The 20780-nt window shown below is 48.4% G+C and overlaps 1 protein-coding gene across 2 annotated transcripts in view; it reads right to left on the bottom strand.

Annotated features, from left to right (window-relative positions):
- The window catches only part of kirrel1a (kirre like nephrin family adhesion molecule 1a), a 116047-nt gene that overhangs the window by 10318 nt on the left and 84949 nt on the right, over positions 1-20780 (bottom strand). For both annotated transcript variants that reach the window (XM_088916476.1, XM_088916477.1), the window contains exons 2-11: positions 20344-20493; positions 14807-14956; positions 13929-14086; positions 13218-13368; positions 12335-12440; positions 12052-12200; positions 10843-10970; positions 10002-10128; positions 6671-6771; positions 1891-2089 (exon numbers count right to left, since the gene is read on the bottom strand). In XM_088916476.1, coding sequence (XP_088772602.1) covers positions 1891-2089; positions 6671-6771; positions 10002-10128; positions 10843-10970; positions 12052-12200; positions 12335-12440; positions 13218-13368; positions 13929-14086; positions 14807-14956; positions 20344-20493 — 1419 coding nt within the window. The remainder of the gene's footprint in view (positions 1-1890; positions 2090-6670; positions 6772-10001; positions 10129-10842; positions 10971-12051; positions 12201-12334; positions 12441-13217; positions 13369-13928; positions 14087-14806; positions 14957-20343; positions 20494-20780) is intronic.

Genomic DNA, 20780 nt, shown 5'->3' with positions numbered 1-20780 from the left:
AGCCAGGTACCCCGCTAAGATTACCGTAGGCATAGAACGCTCAGAAAGGAGTGTTTTCTGGGGGTTTTTTTTGCATGCATGGACGTGCTGTATCACAAAAACGAATTGCCACTCTTACAATTTTAAACTAAAACAAAAATGTAAGTATTATCAAGATTAAAAAAATAAAAAATAGACTTACTCGGTGAATCTAATGAGAGACCTGCTGCGATGTGAAATAAAAAAAAATTGTTAACGGCAAAAAAAACCGCCACGTCGCTCCAGCACAAAATCACAAAGCGTTTCTGCGGCTGCATACAGATTTCAGCGGATAGAGGACACGCTCGGCAATCGCGCTGCCCCCTTTCTCCTCATAACAATAGGAATATCCTAAATATGCACATATCATATAGAATCTAAATGATTTCAGAATTAGCTGATAAATATTTTACTAAAACTGAGCACATGGAAATCCGCCATTTTGGATGCGATGCCCGAGGTACCACCTGGTGCATCTTGAGGTACCCCCAGGGGTACGTGTACCCCCGGTTGAGAACCACTGTTCTAGATGACACTGCAGCACTCAGACATGCAAACTCCAAACCAGAGGAAACAAATGTCTTACTGCTGTCAGAGGACACGGCAATAGAATTGACTCCTTCTTGAGCAAACAGCTCTCCCTTACCCTTAAACATCCCGACTCTATTCAAAGCCTCTAACGCTTTATACAGTAGTTTGCAGACACAATACGGCTCACAGGGGCAGAAGGGCAGAAACGTAGATCAACAAGCACATTGGAAGGACTTAATCACAGCTCCTGTCATGTCTGGATAGTCATCAGTCCGCAGGAACCCAGGCTGTAGTCCTACCTCCTGCCTCCAGGGGTCAGCAAAATATTCATGGTCACTCAGTGCAAAATAACAGTGCAGCAGATCTTCACAGAGCCGCTACCAGTACAGGCTCAGATGAACTTGGTGTTTACTTTGGAGAACAGGGAAAAGGTGAAATCCCATTCCAAAGGTCAGGGTCCTACAGGCTTACAGACTTGTAGATCAATTCAGGAACTGCTTCAAGACTCCTCTGCTTGAACTGTAGCCCCTGTGATCTCCTGATCTGCTGATCTGGCGCTGGGGGCCTTTGCGAACTCATGTCAGTTTGAAACTGAAGTTGTCACGTTTTGGATTTGGTCCACATTGGCTGTTAAAGTGGAACTGCTGCAACGCTCTTTTAGAGAAGGATCCTTTCGGGGTTAGAAAGAATCGGCATTGATGAGCGCGTTTCAAACCACAATAAGAGTAAAATGTGCACAGCAACTTGTAAAACCTCCAATTTACATCACAAAATAGAGGAAGGTTCCAGGTATGCGCAGCATCATGTTCTGCGATCCAGAACGAGGCAACAAAACGTCTGGTGAGGTGAAGCAGCCCTATTACACTGTAAACAAGCAGGCTTGTGAATCCATCTCTTTTAATCCAGCAGAAATATTGCTCTTGACTTTGAGATGGTTTTGCCAACAAATACTACTTACTTGTCAACTCTTCCCGCAGATCACATTGGAACATTTCTGCGGTGAAATGCCTGCTGCACAACCTGGACTTATTTGCTCGTACATCACAGTACATCAGTTATTACAGTGACTAGTGAGCAGGAAGGGCATCCTGTCGCAATTCATGGGAACTCTCGCTCTCGCCCATGGTGAGACCAGGTGTTTGCGACAACATGCCGACTTTCACAAAGTTCACGATTTTGTGCTTCATTCGGAATTTGTACAATCTGTTATCGGGGATTTAATAACCAGTCTGAGAGATTGGGAATTGCCGTGCCCCTTTAAGTCTCCACCGATCCTACCGTCGATAACATGAAACATGCAGCAACGCCGACCCACGGTCGGTTACCATAGCTGGGCTGTACCTTTCTCCTCCAGCTGGATGATGGCGGTCCCGGGGCCGAAGCTGTTCCAGGCCGTGCAGTTGTAGCGCGTCTGGAAGTCGGCCTCGATGACGTTGTTGATGGTCAGGGTGGAGAGCACCCCGCTGCCCGTGTTGGCCCGCTCCACCGTGTAGCGCTCCAGCGTCCCGGTCTCCAGCACGTTCTCCTTCCAGGCCCAGGCCTTGCGAACGAGCACAGAGGCAGGGTCACTGGGAGAACAGGCGGGAAGTGGTGGGGCAGGACCCAGGATCTTTCCGGGCGGGGAGGGGGCACAAAAGTCCTCTACCAGGACTATAGATCATGCTGGTTTCTGTAGCAGACTAGGCTTCTCCCAGTGATCCTCCTTACCCAAATGGGACGCTGCCCCATCACTGGGATCATCCCCCCCCTTATACAGCTGGGTGGACTGGAGCAACTGAGGTACAGTACCTCACTCAAGGCACAACAACAGCATCTGCAAGGGGGACCTGAACCCACAACCCACCAGTGATTAGACCAGAGACACCCCCAGTGTGCTATGCTACCCCCCTCATCATGAGCCGCACTACACCAAACGTACCCTCATGTGCTCTTCTCTAACTGTACCTGCTATTCACTGATTCCAAAGTCCTTGGTAGAAATGCATTGTGTATATTACAGCGATTTGTTTATGATATAAAGATTCTCAGCTTTCAAAACCAAACAGAAAGGCTACGAGTTGTTCTGTCAAAAAGAGGGATTTTAGAGCCTGAAGGAGCGGAATCGTCTTCTATATTTTTTCCAAAATCAGCACCTAGAAACCCTTCTCATTACAGAAACCTTGACCTGCAATCGAAGGATGGATTTATTTTCAGGATGCAGAGTCAGGTGTGGGATTTGCTGATTTACTTACATTTCAAAGACCCCAAAATGTAATGGAATGATATTTAAACCTTTGAATGCTTAATTTCCACATGTTTATTTTTCATATACACCTACTCCCCACGTTACGTAAGAGTTTGATTCCACAAGTCTTTATGCAACCTGAATAAGTTGGTAGCGACCCTTTCTATAATAGAAAAAACTATTATACATTTCTTATTCTTACATGAAATACTGCTATTTACACTTTTCAGTTTAGAAAACTGCTATCACTGTACTTGACAGTTTTCACTTGAGTTTTCAAATGCCATTATTTGTCTTCTTACCTGAACTATAGCGATGTACTGTATATGTGATGTACTGTATAGATTCTCATCTTTCAAAACCAAATAGGAAGGCTATGAGTTACTTTTCCGGAAAGATGGATTTTAGGGCCTGAAGGAGCAGGGTTAGGACAGTGTAGCAAAGCTGGGGTTGAAAGAACGGGGGAGTCATCAAGGGGCAGATTCTCTTTTAATTCAGGATTAAAATCGGATTCTCACAGGGAAATGTGACTGCACCTGGTGACTGCAGCTCCCTCTAAAAGCAGTTCCTGAGGCAGTGAAGGTTGCCTTTCTCACAGAACGTCTCCACACACCCTCAAGGTTTTATGAAGCAGTGAGCATAGCAGGATAACACTGACAGCAGCCTCGGTCGTTTTCCAGTTCAGGGGGCACCAGGAAGTAAGAAGACGGTTGATGAGCGTCCCTGGCCAACCGGAAATGACCGAGACAGGTTATTGCCACTGCTATCTGGGTTGAGACGGTTACAGGTTATGGGAAGATAAGGTTACAGTTCATGTGCCAGCAGCCATGTCACCCTGCAGCTCCCAGCTGGCAGCCCCACTGGAGCTCAGCAGGTTGGAGCCTGGTCAGTACCTGGATGGGAGACTCCTGGGAAAACTAAGGCTGCTGCTGGAAGAGGTGTGAGTGGGGCCAGTAGGGGGCACTCACCCTGCGGTCTGTGTGGGTCCTAATGCCCCAGTATAGTGACGGGGACACTGTACTGTAAAAAAAAAAAAAAAGGTGCCGTCCTTCAGATGAGACGTAAAACCGAGGTCCTGACTCTCTGTGGTCATTAAAAATCCCAGGGCGTTTCTCGAAAAGAGTAGGGGTGTTACCCCGGTGTCCTGGCCAAATTTCCCCCTGGTCTTTACCCATCATGTCCTCCTAATGATCCCCATCTCTGAACTGGCTTCATCACTCTGCTCTCCTCCCCACTGAGAGCTGGTGTGTGGGGAGAGTACTGGAGCATCATCCAGGTGGGGCTGCACACTGGTGGTGGTGGAGGGGATCCCCATTACCTGTAAAGCGCTTTGAAAAGCACTATGTAAGTGTAAGCAATTATGATTATGTGGAAACCCCCTGGCCACGCTACCCAATAAAAGGGGGCTTCTCCACAGACAGCCACATGCGGAATGTCCTACAGTGAACCTTGCAGAGAGCTGCCCCAGGACTCACAGCAGAGGACGCAGGGAAAGACACTGCACAGGAAGGGTTGGGAGGGGCAGTGAGCTATTACCCCCGAGGGGTCACACAGGGGGCAGAACCAGGAGTGGGGGGGAGGCTGAAGTTGACTTGAATCCCCAGCGCCCTGCGAGCTGCTGACGACGTGATTCGCCGCACGCCGTGTGACCTGCCTGCGGCTGCCAGGCCGGAGCCCGGCGGTTCCTAACAATGACAAGACCTGCCCAGACAGGTGTGAAACGCTGAGCGCGCGGTCTTGTACAGCCCACACGGGCTTACAGCGCAGGCCGTTAAAGATTCATGCTGGGCTCGGCACAATTACCATACCCCCCCAGTTAAAAACAACGCAGGGACATGGAACAAAAGAGCTAAGAGCTGTGACTCCCTTTGCTGCGGGTGGGCGCCAATTCTCCTACGACGTCAGAATTCATCAACAGCCGCTGTGTAAATGGCTCCGTGGAAGGACTTTACAAGCCCCGCTGAAGCTTTTAATGGAAAGTCTGTTTAAACAACCCATTTACTGCCTGCTTAATAGTTAATCTCTCTGTCTGGCCTCATCAGAACTCATATACGGTTAGTACAAATATGGGCCACATAAATGCCTGTCGTGATTTATCGCGCTCCGTGTGAGTGTATACATGTATTTCCATATACCGTATACACAAATAAGTTTGCTTTGCGAAGCAACTAAATCGTTTTTCACTTCCACAAGTACACAATAAAACAAATCAAGGCCTAAGCTGCTTCTTGCTCAGATTATCCTGTTTCGGCTTTTCTGAAACAAGGGAGGTCGGGAATTTTTCCACGTTTCCTGTTTCTTAAAAAAAGACCTGGGTGGTCAGTCTCACCTGTTTTAGTTGTTTTTTTTTTAACTTTTATTTATGTGTGGTTTCAGAAAATGTTTATAGAAAAGAAGCTTCGCTATTCTAATTATGTAGTATCATTCGACATCTCGGAGCAACAATACTGGCACTGCTCAAAACACATCTACTGGTGCATTGTGAGCTTTGAAATGGAGGGTTTGTTTCTTGTCAGCGAATGCTCTTTGGGAGCTAAATGCCTTCCGGGTGATTCACAAGGCCAGAGTTGGCCCCGCTTTCTTTAGCATTAAGCAAACTGTGCATGCAAAACTCCTCAGAGATAGGAAGCCAGTCTTATCACAGCTTAATCACAGCTTAATTTATAGAGCCTGGTTAACCAGGACCCACAAGGTCAAATTCAGGGAGTTTCAGGGAGATCAGGGAGTCACCATCAGTGGCTGCATAGCAAACCTGAACTACCAGCCTTCCCATGACGAATCCCACAGCCAGATGGCTACGTAAATTTAGTTTGTCCTTAGTTTACCCCTGCCTGGGTGCTGCTTGGGTGTTATAGAAAGCAATTGAATGCACTGAACTCAATACCCTCATTAAGGGATAGTGGATCCATATTAAATACTTCATGTCTTTAGTACCACGCAAGCATACCCTGAGTAGTGAACCTTATAAGCCAGCCCCCAACCAGTGGTGGTAAGCATTGATGAATCTCAACTGATTAGAAAACTGATAAGAAGGTAGGAACTGATAAGGCAGGTCAGAAAAGCATGTTCCACATTGGAAATCTGGACTACTCTTAAGTAAAACAACTCCATAACTGCAAAAGGTCTTCTTTGTAAGATTGCTCTGTTGAATGTTACTCAGATATAACCTAGGCACCACTTGCACACTGCCTTAGCTCCAATCTCCCTGTGATGCTTGCAATTGTAAACTCTTGTTGTGTGTGCAGATGAGCAGTTACTGCATAGCTCTGTTACCATTCTTGCTCTCAGATGCTGAGCACGTCTAGATCAACTCAGTACAGGGGTCTAAAAATCTTTCACAGTGACACTCTACAATAAGCCACTAGGTGTCTCCCTTCCCTTTGAAAGGCAAACCAGGAATGCAGTTAAACACAAACAGCTTATACACCGAACAAAGGCCCATCTAACCTCAGAATAATAAAACACCCTTGGCATTCCTTTGTGACACCAAGACATTTAAACTAGTTTGTCTTCTGGGAATTGAGAGCAAATGAATGTGGCCAGTCTAAACTGGCTCGTACGTTTTCGATCGGACCCAAAGTCCAGCTGCTCTCTGACGTGATTTATACTGGCGCAGGAAAGTGACCATAGCTGTGCTTCTGTGTTTGATCTGAACTTTAGCTGAACACGATACAGAAATAACTGCAGATATAACACATTACAGCTCTACAGCCCTTGATCTCTGAACACGTCCCCACTTCTTTAACTTCTTTAACCAGTATGCAGGTGAAAGCTCATCTTGTACCTCAAACCACGAGATGTGAACCAAATACACAGTCTCGAGAAGGCCCTCTCAGCCACCAACACTGATGAATTCCAACACTGACACCATGTTGGCTCGAGTCAAAGAGATACTCACGATTTTGTCCGGCGGCGGAGTGCTGCCTATGAAGCACTTGACCTCTCCTCGGTCGCCCCTAACCGCAAACTGCACGGAGTCGCTGGAGATGATAGGGGGGCCTGGGAAGACAGAGAATGGGGTGAAAGGGCACAGCCATCTTGCTTAGTCTGGACATGTGGAATTGGAAGATATTTCCAAAAGACTACCTCTTTAAAAGCCTGGGCGCAAGATTGGAATTATCCATCCTTTTTCGAGTCGTTTTATCCAAGGTTATTCACAGGGCATGCCAATCCCAGCAAGCGATGGGCACAAGACAGGATGTGCCCTGCATGGGCCTGTGAATAGGTCTCAGGACTGTGGGAGGAAACCCATGTGAACACGGGGAGAACATACAAACTCCACCCAGATAGCAGCCCAGGAATCGAGCCAGGTCCCCAGCGCTGCACCAGTGTGCCACTTATATATTACATTGCATATTAATATTTAACAATAATGAGCGCTTTTCTGAACACTCCACTCATGGCGCTTTACAAGTAATGGGGACTCCCCTCCACCACCACCAGTGTGCAGCCCCCACCCCACCAAATGGGATGCCATGGTAACATAACACCCCTACTCCTTTTGAGAAGCACCCTGGGATTTTTAATGACCACAGAGAGTCAGGACCTCTGTTTTATATCTCGTTCAAAGGACGGTGCCTTTTTATAGTATAGTGTCCCCGCCACTATACTGGGGCATTAGGACCCACACAGACCGCAGGGTGAGCACCCCCTACTGGCCCAACTCACACCTCTTCCAGCAGCAACCTTAGTTTTTCCCAGGAGTCTCTCATCCAGGTGCTGACCAGACTCACACCTGCTGAGCTCCTGTGGGGCTGCCAGCTGGGAGCTGCAGGGTGATATACCTGCCGGCTACTTTCGAAGTAGGGTCTGCTGTACAATTCTAGCGCTGTTCCTGGATGGCAACAGTGTCCTCTGGTTTTAATCTTATATTATGCCTTAATTATTTCACTGGCTGATGTATTAGGCCATTTATTACAGATGTGTTTCGAAACTGATCAGACTGGGGAATGGATGATTCAGTTGGCTGGTCAAAGTGCCGCAGTTCAAACCCATGATGAACTGCATCCAGTGGTCTTTTTTTCCAAGATTCCCGATTGTGTACATTTGGAAAACAAAATATCCACAAAGAAAAATGATATCCAAAGGAAAACGAGTGGTCTTTTCCTGGAGAAACCAGCATAGCACACAGGTATATTTGATTCTGGAAAGGCTATATTCTGATTTGATCACGGAAGATAAGAATAAGTACACACAACTGATTCAGATCTTGCTGAAATATTTCCGTTTTGTTTTTTTTTTCCCCCTGGCTCACAACTATAAAGTGCAGATCTGCAAGGACGGCGCGAGATACGGGCGGCTGGATCGCTCCTGATTTAATGTGGTTTTCAGTTCCGGTTAGTCAACATGTCAGCGTGATTCACGCAGTTATTCCCCGTAAACCAGATCTACAAAAGCTGCGTTAATCAGTCAGCAGGCCAGGCGCTGCCTCTGAGTGATGGAAGAAAGCAGGCCTCATGGGAAGAGGCGTTTCATTGTGTATAACAAAGGGGAACCGAAGTGACGGGGATGATTAAAAACAGGTTGACTCGCCAATTAAGAAACGCGCCATGATGTTGATTAAAACCTGTAAATCAGAGCCCTTGCGTGAGCTGATGCATCCTGGAGTGCTGGGTGAGTCCTACCGCCAGAAGGCTTCTGTGACATTTTTTAGTGGATATCCTGAGTCAGCAGGGAGATCAGAGGAGCAGCTCACAGCCAGGCGCTTGAACTTCTCCTTGAAGGCAGCTGCAGAAGCCCTCTGCCTGATCCGACAGCTCTGCCGCTGGCTGTACAGGATCAACCAGGTCAGAAGGCCAGACTGGAGCAGTATGCGAGTGCATCTGCAGGCGGCTTTCTTTCCTATTACTTTTTTGATAGAAGCCCTATCACCCTGTAACTCCCAGCTAGCAGCCCCACTGGAGCTCAGCAGGTGTGAGCCTGGTCAGTACCTGGATGGGAGACCTCCTGGGAAAAACTAAGGTTGCTGCTGAAAGAGGTGTTAGTGGGGCCAGCAGGGGGTGCTCACCCTGCGGTCTGTGTGGGTCCTAATGCCCCAGTATAGTGGCGGGGACACTATACTGTAAAAAGGCGCTGTCCTTTGAATGAGACATAAGGTCCTGACTCTCTGTGGTCATTAAAAATCCCAGGGCGTTTCTCGAAAAGAGTAGGGGTGTTATGTCCCCTGGCCTTTACCAATCATGGCCTCCTAATAATCCCCATCTCTGAACTGGCTTCATCACTCTGTTCTCCTCCCCACTGAGAGCTGGTGTGTGGTGAGAGTACTGGAGCATCATCCAGGTGGGGTTAACACACTGGTGGTGGTGGAGGGGATCCCCATTACCTGTAAAGTGGGGTGTCCAGAAAAGCAATAACGATGAAGATGATGATGATGATTATTATTATTATTATTAATATTATTACCACTACCACTACTTTGGTAGGGGTGGCACGAGCATTGCTGCCTCACAGTCTGGGGCCCTGTGGTCATTTCCACACCTGGGGTGCTGTTTGTGTGGAGTTTGCATGTTCTCCCTGCGTCCACTTGGGTTTCCTTAGGGTGCACTGGTTTCCTCCCACAGTCGAAAGACATGCTGGTGGGTAAACTGGCTTCTAGGAAAACTGTCCCTGGTGTGAGTGTTTGAGCCTGTCTGCCCTGTGATGGACTGGCGTCCCGTCTAGGGTGTACCCCGCATGCTGAGACAGACCCTGACTCCCCAATGACCCCGAACTGGATGAAGCGATTCGAAAATGGATGGATGTAATAAACAGTGACAGCTACAGTCCACATTATTCTAAAAACTTAACCTTGCAGAACAATAACTCAATTTTATGGAGAATAATAGCAAGAAAAGGGAAAATAACACACTTTCAGTCTGCAACAACCAATAAGAAACATACATTTTGGCACATGTCCGTTTTTTGACAACAGGGGGATCATTTCTCAAATTCAACATAGTCACTCACACAGAGTGGCTTTTCACTAGACATCTTCCTTCATTCCCAAGGATCCCATGGGAACACACTTTATTAAGGAAAAGAGGATTGATTGTCCACAGTGACACACATACGATTGTCACACAGTACTACAAAACCTAAAGCAAATGAAGACAGTTTTTAGCCTGAGGGTTCCTGATCCTCCCACTTAAATATTTTGGGGCAAAATGGGCCTTTGACCCTGCCTGATCGCTCAAGATGCTTTCCCACAGGAACACATCACCGCGTCCGGACAGGGAACAACTCACACATACCGTTGACTGAGAGCGTGACCTCCTTCTCCCCCACTCCGATGCGGGGCACGATGGCCTTGCAGACGTACTGGCCACCGTCTGCCTGGCTGACCGACTTCAGGAACAGTTGGTTGTTGTTACTGAGGACCTGCAGGAGAGGGAGACGGGGGACAGAGAACAGACGGAGCTGAAGGAGATGCGGGAGACCCCGGATTCATTGGACGTTTGACGGTCACCATGACTCGACTGCTTCATCCCGACGGGGAGGGCGCCTGCGTTCCTCTGTGAGGGCTGTGAAGTGTGGTGGTGGCCTGGAAAACTAGCTCCCCGTGTGCTGAAGTGAGCAGGAAATACAGCTCTTTCGTCACAAAGCACTGCACAAATTTGGAAAGATAAATGTCCCCCAGTCTCCTTTTATCCATTTACAATAAAGTAAAACAAACAAACAAACAAAAAAAGTAATGGCCCAGACATTCTCTCATTTTTCTGGAGATGTACCACAGTAAAGTGCAGTAAAGTGTAGTAAAGTACATGGAAATATTGACAAAAGCATGGTTAAATATTAAGGGACATGAGGAGACATTGTTTTCATTATTGAATAATGAAACCAATTGCAAATCCAAGGGGAGGGATGGTGACAATACAGAGTAAAGGTAAGAGTTAAGGGTGAGCTGCTACAGGTGAAAGGTCAAGGGTCAGGGGTCAAGGGTTTAGGGTAAAGGGAAAATGTTAAGTGTTAAGTGTTGAGTGCTAAAGGTAAAAGGGAAAAGGGTTAGCTCATGAGTAGCTGTAATGGTTTAATCCCTGGAAGATGCCATCTGTATGAGAGAGGCAGGACAGATGAATGAGGCAGTTCCTTTACCATGTTAGATCCCTTCTTAGTCCAGGTAAGAGTAAGAGGAGGGTTCCCAGACCATTTGCAGTTTAGGGTGACGTCCGAGCCGATATCCACAGACGTGGGCCTCGGCTCCACTACTAACACTGGCCCAACTGTAGAGGGAGAATGAGAGACAGAGGGAAATGTTGATTCAGGTTTAATATGAATGTTTGTTTTATGATTTTATCATGTTTTATTCGTTCTTTGAAAGAAAGCAAGAAAATTAAAATTCTGGAAACAATATCCATTTCAATACTGCTTTCATTCAATTTGTTTGTGATTTTGAATGTATAGGGCTGTTATTCTTGAATCCTAGATACAACTAGTTTTTATCTCAGTTTAAAGTTTCTAAATGAGTGCAACACACAGTATATTTTTGTCTCTTTAAAGAAATGCAGTCTCTCTAGATCAGGGCTTTCCAATCCAGGTCCTTCTGACATCATTATGTAGTGGGTTTTGGTCCATCTGAGCTCTCTTGATTATTTATTTGAACCTACAAGTTTAGCTAATCCATTACAAAATAATAAATCTCTGAATTATTTTTAACTCTGGAACTGCAAGAGAATTTTCAACTCCCTTCAGACGTTTGCATGCCACATGAGAATCACAATATTTCAGGGAAGATTATTCATTCAGTTTAGGTAAGACAAGTCCAGTGGCAGTGAATACAAGCAGACACAGGAGCACATTGGGAATTCGTGTGCTAGAAGGATATTCCAGCCCCCAAAGTGAGATTGCCACCACTACAGCATGCAAGAGGGGAGATTGGGAACATCCATCAAGAGCTCCACAACAAGGAATCAGGCACTGCGCCATGCTGTCCAACACACACTCCAGATGCTATTACAAGGGTTGAAATGCAGATCCTGTCTGGAGGCGGAGTTAACAATGAGTTAACTGCTGCTTAACACTTGAGAAGGGGTGCAGTGCCGGTCCTGGAGGGCTGGTGTCTCTGTAGGCTTTCGTTCTCCAGCTCAGCTCTTGATGACCTAACGCGGCTCACTACTGGTTTAACGGGACCTGCTGAACCTGAGCTTCTCTCAGTTCTCCAGGTGCTGCTGCTTTCAGACACACCAGCTCTCCAGGACTGGAGGTGGACCTCGTTGCTCCATGTTCTGTGTCCACTTGGTGCTCAACGGTGCTCAGATGGCCTAGACTGACCGGAAGGACACGTATGCCTTGCTCCTTACTCACAGTGCACATCCACCAGGATGCTGACGTTGGTGCTGCCAACGGCGTTGAACACCTCGCAGGAGACGGGCTCGGTGAAGAAGGTGTGGTCGGCGGTAGTCACGTACACGCTCTCCGTGGCGCCCTCCAGGATGATCCCACCCTTGGCCCATCTGCCCATGACAGGAGATCAAGGCAGGAAGCAGTCAGACAGGAAACAGCCACCAGGGCTGAGCAACTCCTGCCCCACGGGCCCTGCAAGGGGTTGTGGAGACATAGGGAGGAGACCGCGATCGCGTAGCCTGACCTGTATCCCTGGATCTCTGGGTTGGCGGTAGCAGAGCAGGTGAAAGTCACTCTCTCCCCCTCTAGGACAGACCGAGGCTCGATCGAGAGGGTCACCGTGGGTGGGTCTGCAGTACAAAAAAAAACAGTTCATCACCTTCAGCGAAAAGTCGAGATTTGCCCGCATTAACTGCTGGGAGAGCATCAGACTGATGTTATGCATTAAATAAGGAGACTAGAAGTCACCAAGGAAGAAACCCAATCAGGAGGTTACGCAGTCTGGACGTTCGAGGGTCAGTTCACCAGCAGAATGATGGGAAAAGGGACAAGGGGAGTTGGGGGACGCCTGGGTTTTCATGCTGTGACTAAACATGTGACTGAATGCAAGTTACTGCAAGGCTAGTCATTACCATAGGACAGTCCACACCCATCATCTTCCAGAAACAAAAGCCCCGCTGTTGGTGTTGTGCGGCCTAGGGCTGTGAAACAAAGTGTCTTGTTCTCGTCACATGCTTTCTCTGTAGATCCCCAGGAGTCAGTGCCATTCCAAGTAATAGTGGACATTTCTTACGAAACCAACAGCACAGCAACAAAGAATCCCGATTTGGGACCCTGCTGTCTTGAGCACTGAACCCGGTGAAATGCAGCAGGGATTGTTTTGCTACTGCGCAAGAAGAGTTTCGTGAGTCTACCATAGGTTCCTAGGATAACTCTCGCCACTGACAAACGTCTCTATACAGACAGTTGTTGACTCCTGGCTACTACACAATCTGAGTTTCCACATTTTTCCTTATTAGACTCATCTGTGGGCCAGCTCGGGACAGGAGGCTTTAATTTTAGTACTGTCCGTTTTTGTGGCAAAGGTGACACAGGTCAAATAAGCTGTTCTCATCCGCGTGACTCACGGTGCACGTTGAGCGAGATGGTGGTCTGCTTGCCCGCGGGCAGGGCTTCGTTGCTCGTGTGGCAGGTGTATCTTCTCCCGATGTCGGCATCCGTGGGCAGGATGGGAAGGAAGCTGTGAGTCGTCACCCGCTTCCTGTCCGGTAGCACTTCCTGCAAGGAGAGGCGAAAGCTCTAACAGGGATCGTTGGCGCATCGGCTCTTCGGCTGCCATAGAGAAACGTCACTCAGGCTACCGAGAGCACAATAGGAGAGTAATACTGAAAGCACAGGGGCGGTAGATACATTTCTAATAGCAGAATAATTATCATACAGGAGGCTGGCTTTCAATTCACTTTGATTTTTAAGATTTTCATAAATTCTGTATAAGGGAGTTCCCAATTGTGGTCCCAGAGGGCTGGTGTGTCTGCAAGTTTTCCAGCTATCGTTAAAGCACCAGTGGTTGAAGAGCTGGGATAAATGGGCAAACTGGTTCAATGAAGCCAATGACAAAGTGCCAAGCTGAACTGGTAACCAACAAACAAAGTATGCCCTAGAGGTCTATGACTGGGGCACCCCTGGTCAATACAATACACAAAAGTTACAAACAGTGGCCAGCGCTGCAAAACAGAGGGACATGGGGATGACATAAAAATGCCTTCGCCAACACCGGGACAGCCGAGAGGAACGCTCAATGCCAATTTAAGATTTGAAAACGGGCAAGGGTTATCTACCGTGGAACTGATGGCACCTTCCTGGCGGATCCCGTCCTTCTGCCACTCGATAACAGCTACTGGCTTGGCGGCTCGGGCGTGGCATGTCAGGTTATAGGCTATCCCCGCCGTCAGCAAGATTTCAGGACCCCCGTCAATGACCGGGTCTTCTGGAGGAACTGAGAAAGGGAGATCGAGAAACATGAGGACAGAGGGACAAGGGGACGGTATGGAGTCTTCCATCATAGGTGTGGAGATTGGTCTCTTTCCCACCTCGATCACTCACTCATCCCCCCAAAAAACCCGCTCAGACATAACAAAGCGACCTCTGTGTCAGCGATGCAGGGCAGTCAGTTGATAAGCTCATTGGGGGGGGGTGGAGAGGCGTCATTATTGGTGTCTAAAGGTGTTCATCACTGAAAGCTTGGCAGGGATTGCCCCCAGGACTCACTGCTGTGCCAAAGAGACCCTGGACAGTCAATGTCCAATCCCATGATGCTCAGCCAATCGTATGCCACTGCCCTGAGAATCCCCAAGCATATCCGGATGAAGAGACGGCTCAGATCTGAGGCTCAAACCGTTGAGATCAGAACCACAGGACCTATACTCTGAGCAAGCTTCTTTGCTGGCTGAGCCACCAGATGACTTTGCTATTTAAAGGAACCCCTCTAGAGTCTGCTAGGTTGCGTACAGAACCAGATCTAGGTGAAACACATAACGAGGGGAAGTATATGGCAGCTGGACAAAAAAAGCGAACACAGTACACATCCTGTCTAAAACCTTAAACAGCACACCCACTCTTGTACTCACCTCTTTAGGCACAATCAGTAAGACAATTCCAGAGGCACACACACACACACAGATATGCTCAAGTCCTCTCTGCTTCCTAAGATACTTACTCAGCACTGTCAGCTTGGCCCTCCTGGACCGCAGCGCGGCTTCTGTGGCCTGACACTCATACTGGGAGTCATCTGATAGCTCGGCCCCGGTGATCTCCAGGTTATACTGTCCAGAGTCGGGACTCCGCACCACCCGATACCTCGGCCAGGCTGGAAGCAGCACACAGAGAGCAGATAGCAGGTCAGTACAAAGGCGATCACAACTGAGGAATGACCCTGGGTCAGAAAAGAGATCCCATCAAAAAATGAGAATTCCTGGGGGGAAACGAGAACTTGATTTCATATCTTGTCAAAACTGTGGAGCCCCAGCACAAGGGTGTGGTGTAACGAGAGTTAACCAACCAGTTGTCACCATTTTTACTCTGATGAATGGTCAGAGAGAGGAAGTGAACTTCAAAAGATATATCAGAAATTTGAGAGCGGACAACTTGTTCTATCCAGCTGGGTCCAGCTGACCCAGATGTCCTGATCTGACACACGTAGCTGGACCGAGTGTCCCGATCCAAAACACACTCAGCTGGACCCAGTGTTCTGATCCAAAACACACTCACCTGGACCGAGTGTCCCAATCCAAAACACACTCGGCTGGACCTAGTGTCCTGATCCAGAGCACACTCAGCTGGGTCCAGTGTTCTGATCCAAAAGACATTCACCTGGACCCAGTGTCCCAATCCAAAACACACTCAGCTGGACCTAGTGTCCTGATCCAGAGCACACTCAGCTGGGTCCAGTGTTCTGATCCAAAAGACATTCACCTGGACCCAGTGTCCCAATCCAAAACGCACTCAGCTGGACCCTGCTGTTCTGATCCAAAACACACTCACCTGGACCCAGTCTCCCAATCCAAAACACACTCAGCTGGACCCTGCTGTCCCGATCCAAAACACACTCAGCTGGACCCTGCTGTCCCGATCCAAAAAAACACTCGGCTGGACCCTGCTGTTCTGATCCAAAACACACTCAGCTGGGCTCAGTGTCCCAATCCAAAACACACTCAGCTAGACCCAGCTGTCCCAATCCAAAACACACTCAGCTGGACCCTGCTGTCCCGATCCAAAACACACTGAGTTGGATGTTCCTACTTGCTGTTGATGACCTTCTTCCTGCTGTAACCTTTCCAGTGCCAGAATTAATTAACTTTCACATTACTTCTAAAGGGCATGCAGTTTTCTTTCTCCCAACCTTCCTAAAGTTCACATAACACACAAAACAAACCACACATGTTTTGGGGATTTTCACCTTTGGGTGTAACTCGACTTTATAACAGACCTGTATTTTGAAACAGATCCTCAGGCAGCACATAAGGGTATTTGTCTTCAATTCCAGTCAATGCCTGGAGGGCACTGTTCCTGAAAATCTGCCAGAAACTGCAGGGAATGCACAATGTACAATGCACTGTAGCCTGCTCGCGTGATAACAGTCCTGGAATTGTACCCATCCTCGATTACAGTCAAGAAAACATAGCATAACACATGCTACTCTTCATATGTACGCAATATCGCTAAGAGCTTTAGGAATAAATATCAATGCTTTCAAAATGAGAAACATACAGTAGGCAGTGTTTGGCAGAGAGACAGGCACCATAGTTGTGCAGTCTGCACAGACGCAGATGTCAAATAAACAAATAAACACGCTGCCAGTGAAGACCGTGTTCCATAAAGGGACCGTGCGTTCAAGTGCTGGGAGGCAGGTGGCTGGATGTGGTATAATCTGGCGGCACAGTTAGTGCTGAAATGGGTCAGCAGGCCCGGGGAGGTAAGAGTAGGACTGACGGTTCACCAACTCGTCACGGGCGCGTCAGGAAATGAAGTCAAAGGGGAGGCAGACGGTCAGCACGCCTCTTTCTGCCAGACACACGGGAGACGACCTCAGGCCCAGCCTCCCCGCTGAGCGACGAATGCTTACGGGGAAGCCCGAGGCAGTCCCGGAATTATTTCCAGCAGAACGATTACAGCTGGCTGCGAATTCCAAACGCTCTCGGGGCCGCGGAGTTTGGGATCGAGGGGGGGGGGGGCAATGGAGGAGAGGAGCCAAAGGGAGAGGGAGTTTGGAAGAGCAGGTGGGAGAGGGAGGAGGAGAGAACTCTTCAGCTGACCAACACAAACCTCCCTACCAGTCAAATTATATTCCCAGCTTGGCCCGTACGGCTGCAGATGACCTGAAGATGACAGAAACGAGGATGGGAGGTAGCGAGTTCCCGCACTAGAAGAATGGCCGTGACTCACGCTGAGAAGACTGTGGTCCAAACTGCACAGCCGCTGGTGTGAAAAATGCCTGAAGACATTATGTAGAAAGAGAAAAACACTGGAGTTCTTCTCCTCACACATCAATGGCCACCAGGCTTGGCTATATAGATGGGATAGCAGCGTAACCAGGTTTTTCTTCACTCAGGTTCTAATCCACTCGGATGCTGGGTTTGGGATCCAGGTTGCTTCCTGTAATTCGGCATCTGAAAACTCTAATCATCTTCCTCCTTCCTCCTTCGCATTCGGGATGCAATTGATAGCAACTGGCAAGCAAAGTTGAAACCTCCTCCCCACCCCTATCTTGAACCTGAACTTGAACTTTATTGCCATATGTAACCGGTACAGGTACTGGTCCAGGGGAATTCTTACTGACAGAAAGTCTCTCGATTGTTAAAACAAGTGTAAAAACATAAAGTGCAGACAGTGCATCAAGACAATATACAAACAAACTGTCACGATGGCTACTCCTCCTCTTAAGGGCGCTCCAGCCCTTCCGCGTTCTGCCCCAGTACCCACACCTGTTCCTTATTCCAGCCCCTCTTCAGTTCCATCTCGAGGCTCTTCATTGAATCCCGTTTCGTGAGAGCCCGGGTCCTGCTGCGTCTAGCTCCGCTATGATTTTAACCTTCTGTTCCTGATCCCCTCCCACCGGTTCCGACCCGGTTCCCGTGTTTTATTCCCCGGAAGGATCGCCTGGCCATGGACTTTAGCTTCAGTCTTGGATTCCCCGTTCGCCCCAGACTCACTCCCCCCGGACACCTGCACCCCTTGGACACGCCCCCCTGTCTCCATACCCTCTCCTGCATGACTTTTTCCCCAGTGTTTCCTCACTAATCCGGATCTTGTCGTCTGCATAGGGCCCGGAGAGAACTGTTCGTGACACAAACAGTAGACAATGTACAAGTAAACAAGTAAACAGTTTGAATGTAAACATTGCAGAGGTGCAATCAATAAGAAATCATAATGAGGTAGATGGTGTAGGTGTGGTCCGAGGAGCGTGGCTAAATGTATTCGCCAATCCTCCCCCACATTGCTTAATTGGGGCAATACAGTACCTGCAGACACAATGTAGCGTTCTGTGCCAGTCAATGAGATGCAATGGCTGTTGACCCCATGTAGCTTTACAGTAACGCCACAATCGCACAACGATATCAAAACAACACCAATTCTGTTGAAGACAGATGTGCTTCTGATATTTAAGTGGAAAACTCAAACCTATAAGGGAAGGGCAATTCAGTCAGTAGTGTAGCATTTAACTACAGGATTGGTAACCAATTTGTAACAAATTAAATGTATTGTTTAATTTGTTACTGATATATATGTCTTTTGGCTGACACTTTTAGCCAAAGAGGCTTAGACAAATCTGCACCCATTTACAAAACTGCGTATCGTTGTGGAACAATTCTGGTGAAGACGCTTGCTAAAGTCTAAAACCTTAACATCTGCTCCACAATTTGAAAGAGAACGACATCTTTTTCGGGGTCACGGCTGAGAATCGTCAGGTAACAAACATGACTTTCCTTAAGTGTGCAGCTCTAAAAACAGCATCTCTCTTGAGCTGTGTTCGCCAGTCGTTCACAATGTGACCACCAGGGGGCGGCAGGGAATCTGTCAACTCCCCAGAGGAACAATGTGACTCGAACAGATTTTTCAAGCCTCCGAGGAAGACAATAGTATTCGTACAGATTACGTCACCTCAGCTGCTTAATCTATTGTGTGCCGTATTTTAAGGAGAAATAACAAAAAAAAAACTATTTTTAAATGCTGCTCAGCCACTGCCGGGGGAAAACAAATTTCTCTTAAGCCATTACCATAACATATGATATTTCGCAGCACATATTACCATGGTGATCTCAAAAGGCAGAGAGATGCTATTGTACGCTAAAGTCCGCAGTGCACAGCCCTCTCAGGCAGACAGGAGCACAGAGACAAAGAGGAGAGCACAAATACCAAAACTACGACAGAAGTATGAACAGCAACAGATGCTCCCAAAGACAATAGTGCTTAAAAAGAAAAGAGAAGCCGGGCACGCACAGTGACTCCTGCACAGAGTATATTTGAGGCGGGGGGAGAGAGAGGGGGGTCCCCTCTTTATAGAGAAGGGAAGCCAACCTGCACCTGTGGCAGGACGCTAATTTATATTGTAACGCTTACGGCCGACAGGTACTGTATAAGAGCCGGCGTGCCAGAGCAGGTGACGTCACCGCCCTTCCCTGTGATAGCAGGACTACAGCTACTGGGCTGTAGAGAGATCTCTCTTTAGCTCACGGGGCTGGGTCGCTGCAGAGAGACGCGGAAGTCCCGGGTTCGAGCCCCGGACAGTGTGGGGCCGACCAGATGCGGCAAGGGCGCCCGCCTGAGCCCCCGTTGCGTTACAATATATACAGTATAACGTGTATGTTAACAGGGGATTGGACTGGATCCATTGAATTTGTTTTCTTGGAAGTGTCTCAAATATGTAACTACCAGCAGCCTTATCACCCTGCAGCTCCCAGCTCAGCCCCACTGGAGCTCAGCAGGTGTGAGTCTGGTCAGTACCTGGATTAGAGACCTCCTGGGAAAAACTAAGGTTGCTGCTGGAAGAGGTGTTAGTGGGACCAGCAGGGGGCGCTCACCCTGCAGTCTGTGTGAGTCCTAATGCCCCAGTATAGTGACGGGGACACTATACTGTAAAAAGGCGCCGTCTTTTGGATGAGACGTAAAACTGAGATCCTCCTAATAATCTCCCTCTATGTGCTGGCTTCATCAGTTCGCTCTCCTCAGTCCACTCAAAGCTCTTTACAGGTAATGGGGATCCCCTCCACCATGAATGGTACAGGCCAGGGGGAAATTTGGCCAGGACACTGGAGTTACACTCCTACTCTTTTCGAGAAACACCCTGGGATTTTTTATGACCACAGAGAGTCAGGACCACGGTTTTACATCTCATCCGAAGGACTTTTTACAGTACAGTATCCCTGTCACAATACTGGGGCATTAGGACCCACACACCCCGCAGGGTAAGCACCCCCTACTGGCCCCACTAACACCTCTTCCAGCAGCAACCTCAGCTTTCCCAGGAGTATTTTCAAGCAATATACATTCGTGGGCGTGAATATAGAATACACAATATATGTAGTGACTATTTTATGAAACAAGCGCAGTTCCAATAGCTGTGGAAATTCTTTCCAAAGACTGGATCCTTGTTGAGTGGATTTATGTTGAGGACCAGCCCCACTGAAGAAAACCACCCCTCTTCCCGTAGGAGCAGAGCACTGTGGGAAGAGGGAAGAGATGCCCAGACAGACTCACCTCTCAGGTCATCTCCGATGCCCAGCGCCAGCCCATCCTTGGTCCACTGCACGATTCCCGAGTAGTTGAAGACCACGCAGGAGAGCAGGACGTTCTGCCCCGCCACCACTGTCTGGTCGGCGGGCTCCTGGGAGAACCGGGCTCCTGAAACTGAAGACAGGGGGAGAGGGATGAGCCGCGATGCAGCTGAGCGGGACGTTCCGCGAGTGGACCGCAGGCTTGGAGAGACACGGTGGAATGAGAAGGAGAGGGCCTACCAACGCACGAAGAGCTACAAACTGAGAGGAGGGTGCCTTCACGTTCCTCGATTACTGATCTAACATCCTCAGGCAACGGCTGATGAGTCCATCCCAGTAGTTAAAAAACAGGGGTGTTCCCCCACACACACCTGCAGGTTGTCACGCCCTCTACAGCTAGAGGGCACTCCTACTCTGCCC

Source organism: Atractosteus spatula, chromosome 5, assembly GCF_055471065.1.
Source record: "Atractosteus spatula isolate fAtrSpa1 chromosome 5, fAtrSpa1.hap1, whole genome shotgun sequence".
In the NCBI taxonomy this organism is placed as follows: Eukaryota; Metazoa; Chordata; class Actinopteri; order Semionotiformes; family Lepisosteidae; genus Atractosteus; species Atractosteus spatula.
The sequence above is the reverse complement of the archived record's forward strand: the minus strand, read 5'-3'. Positions and strand labels throughout refer to the sequence as shown.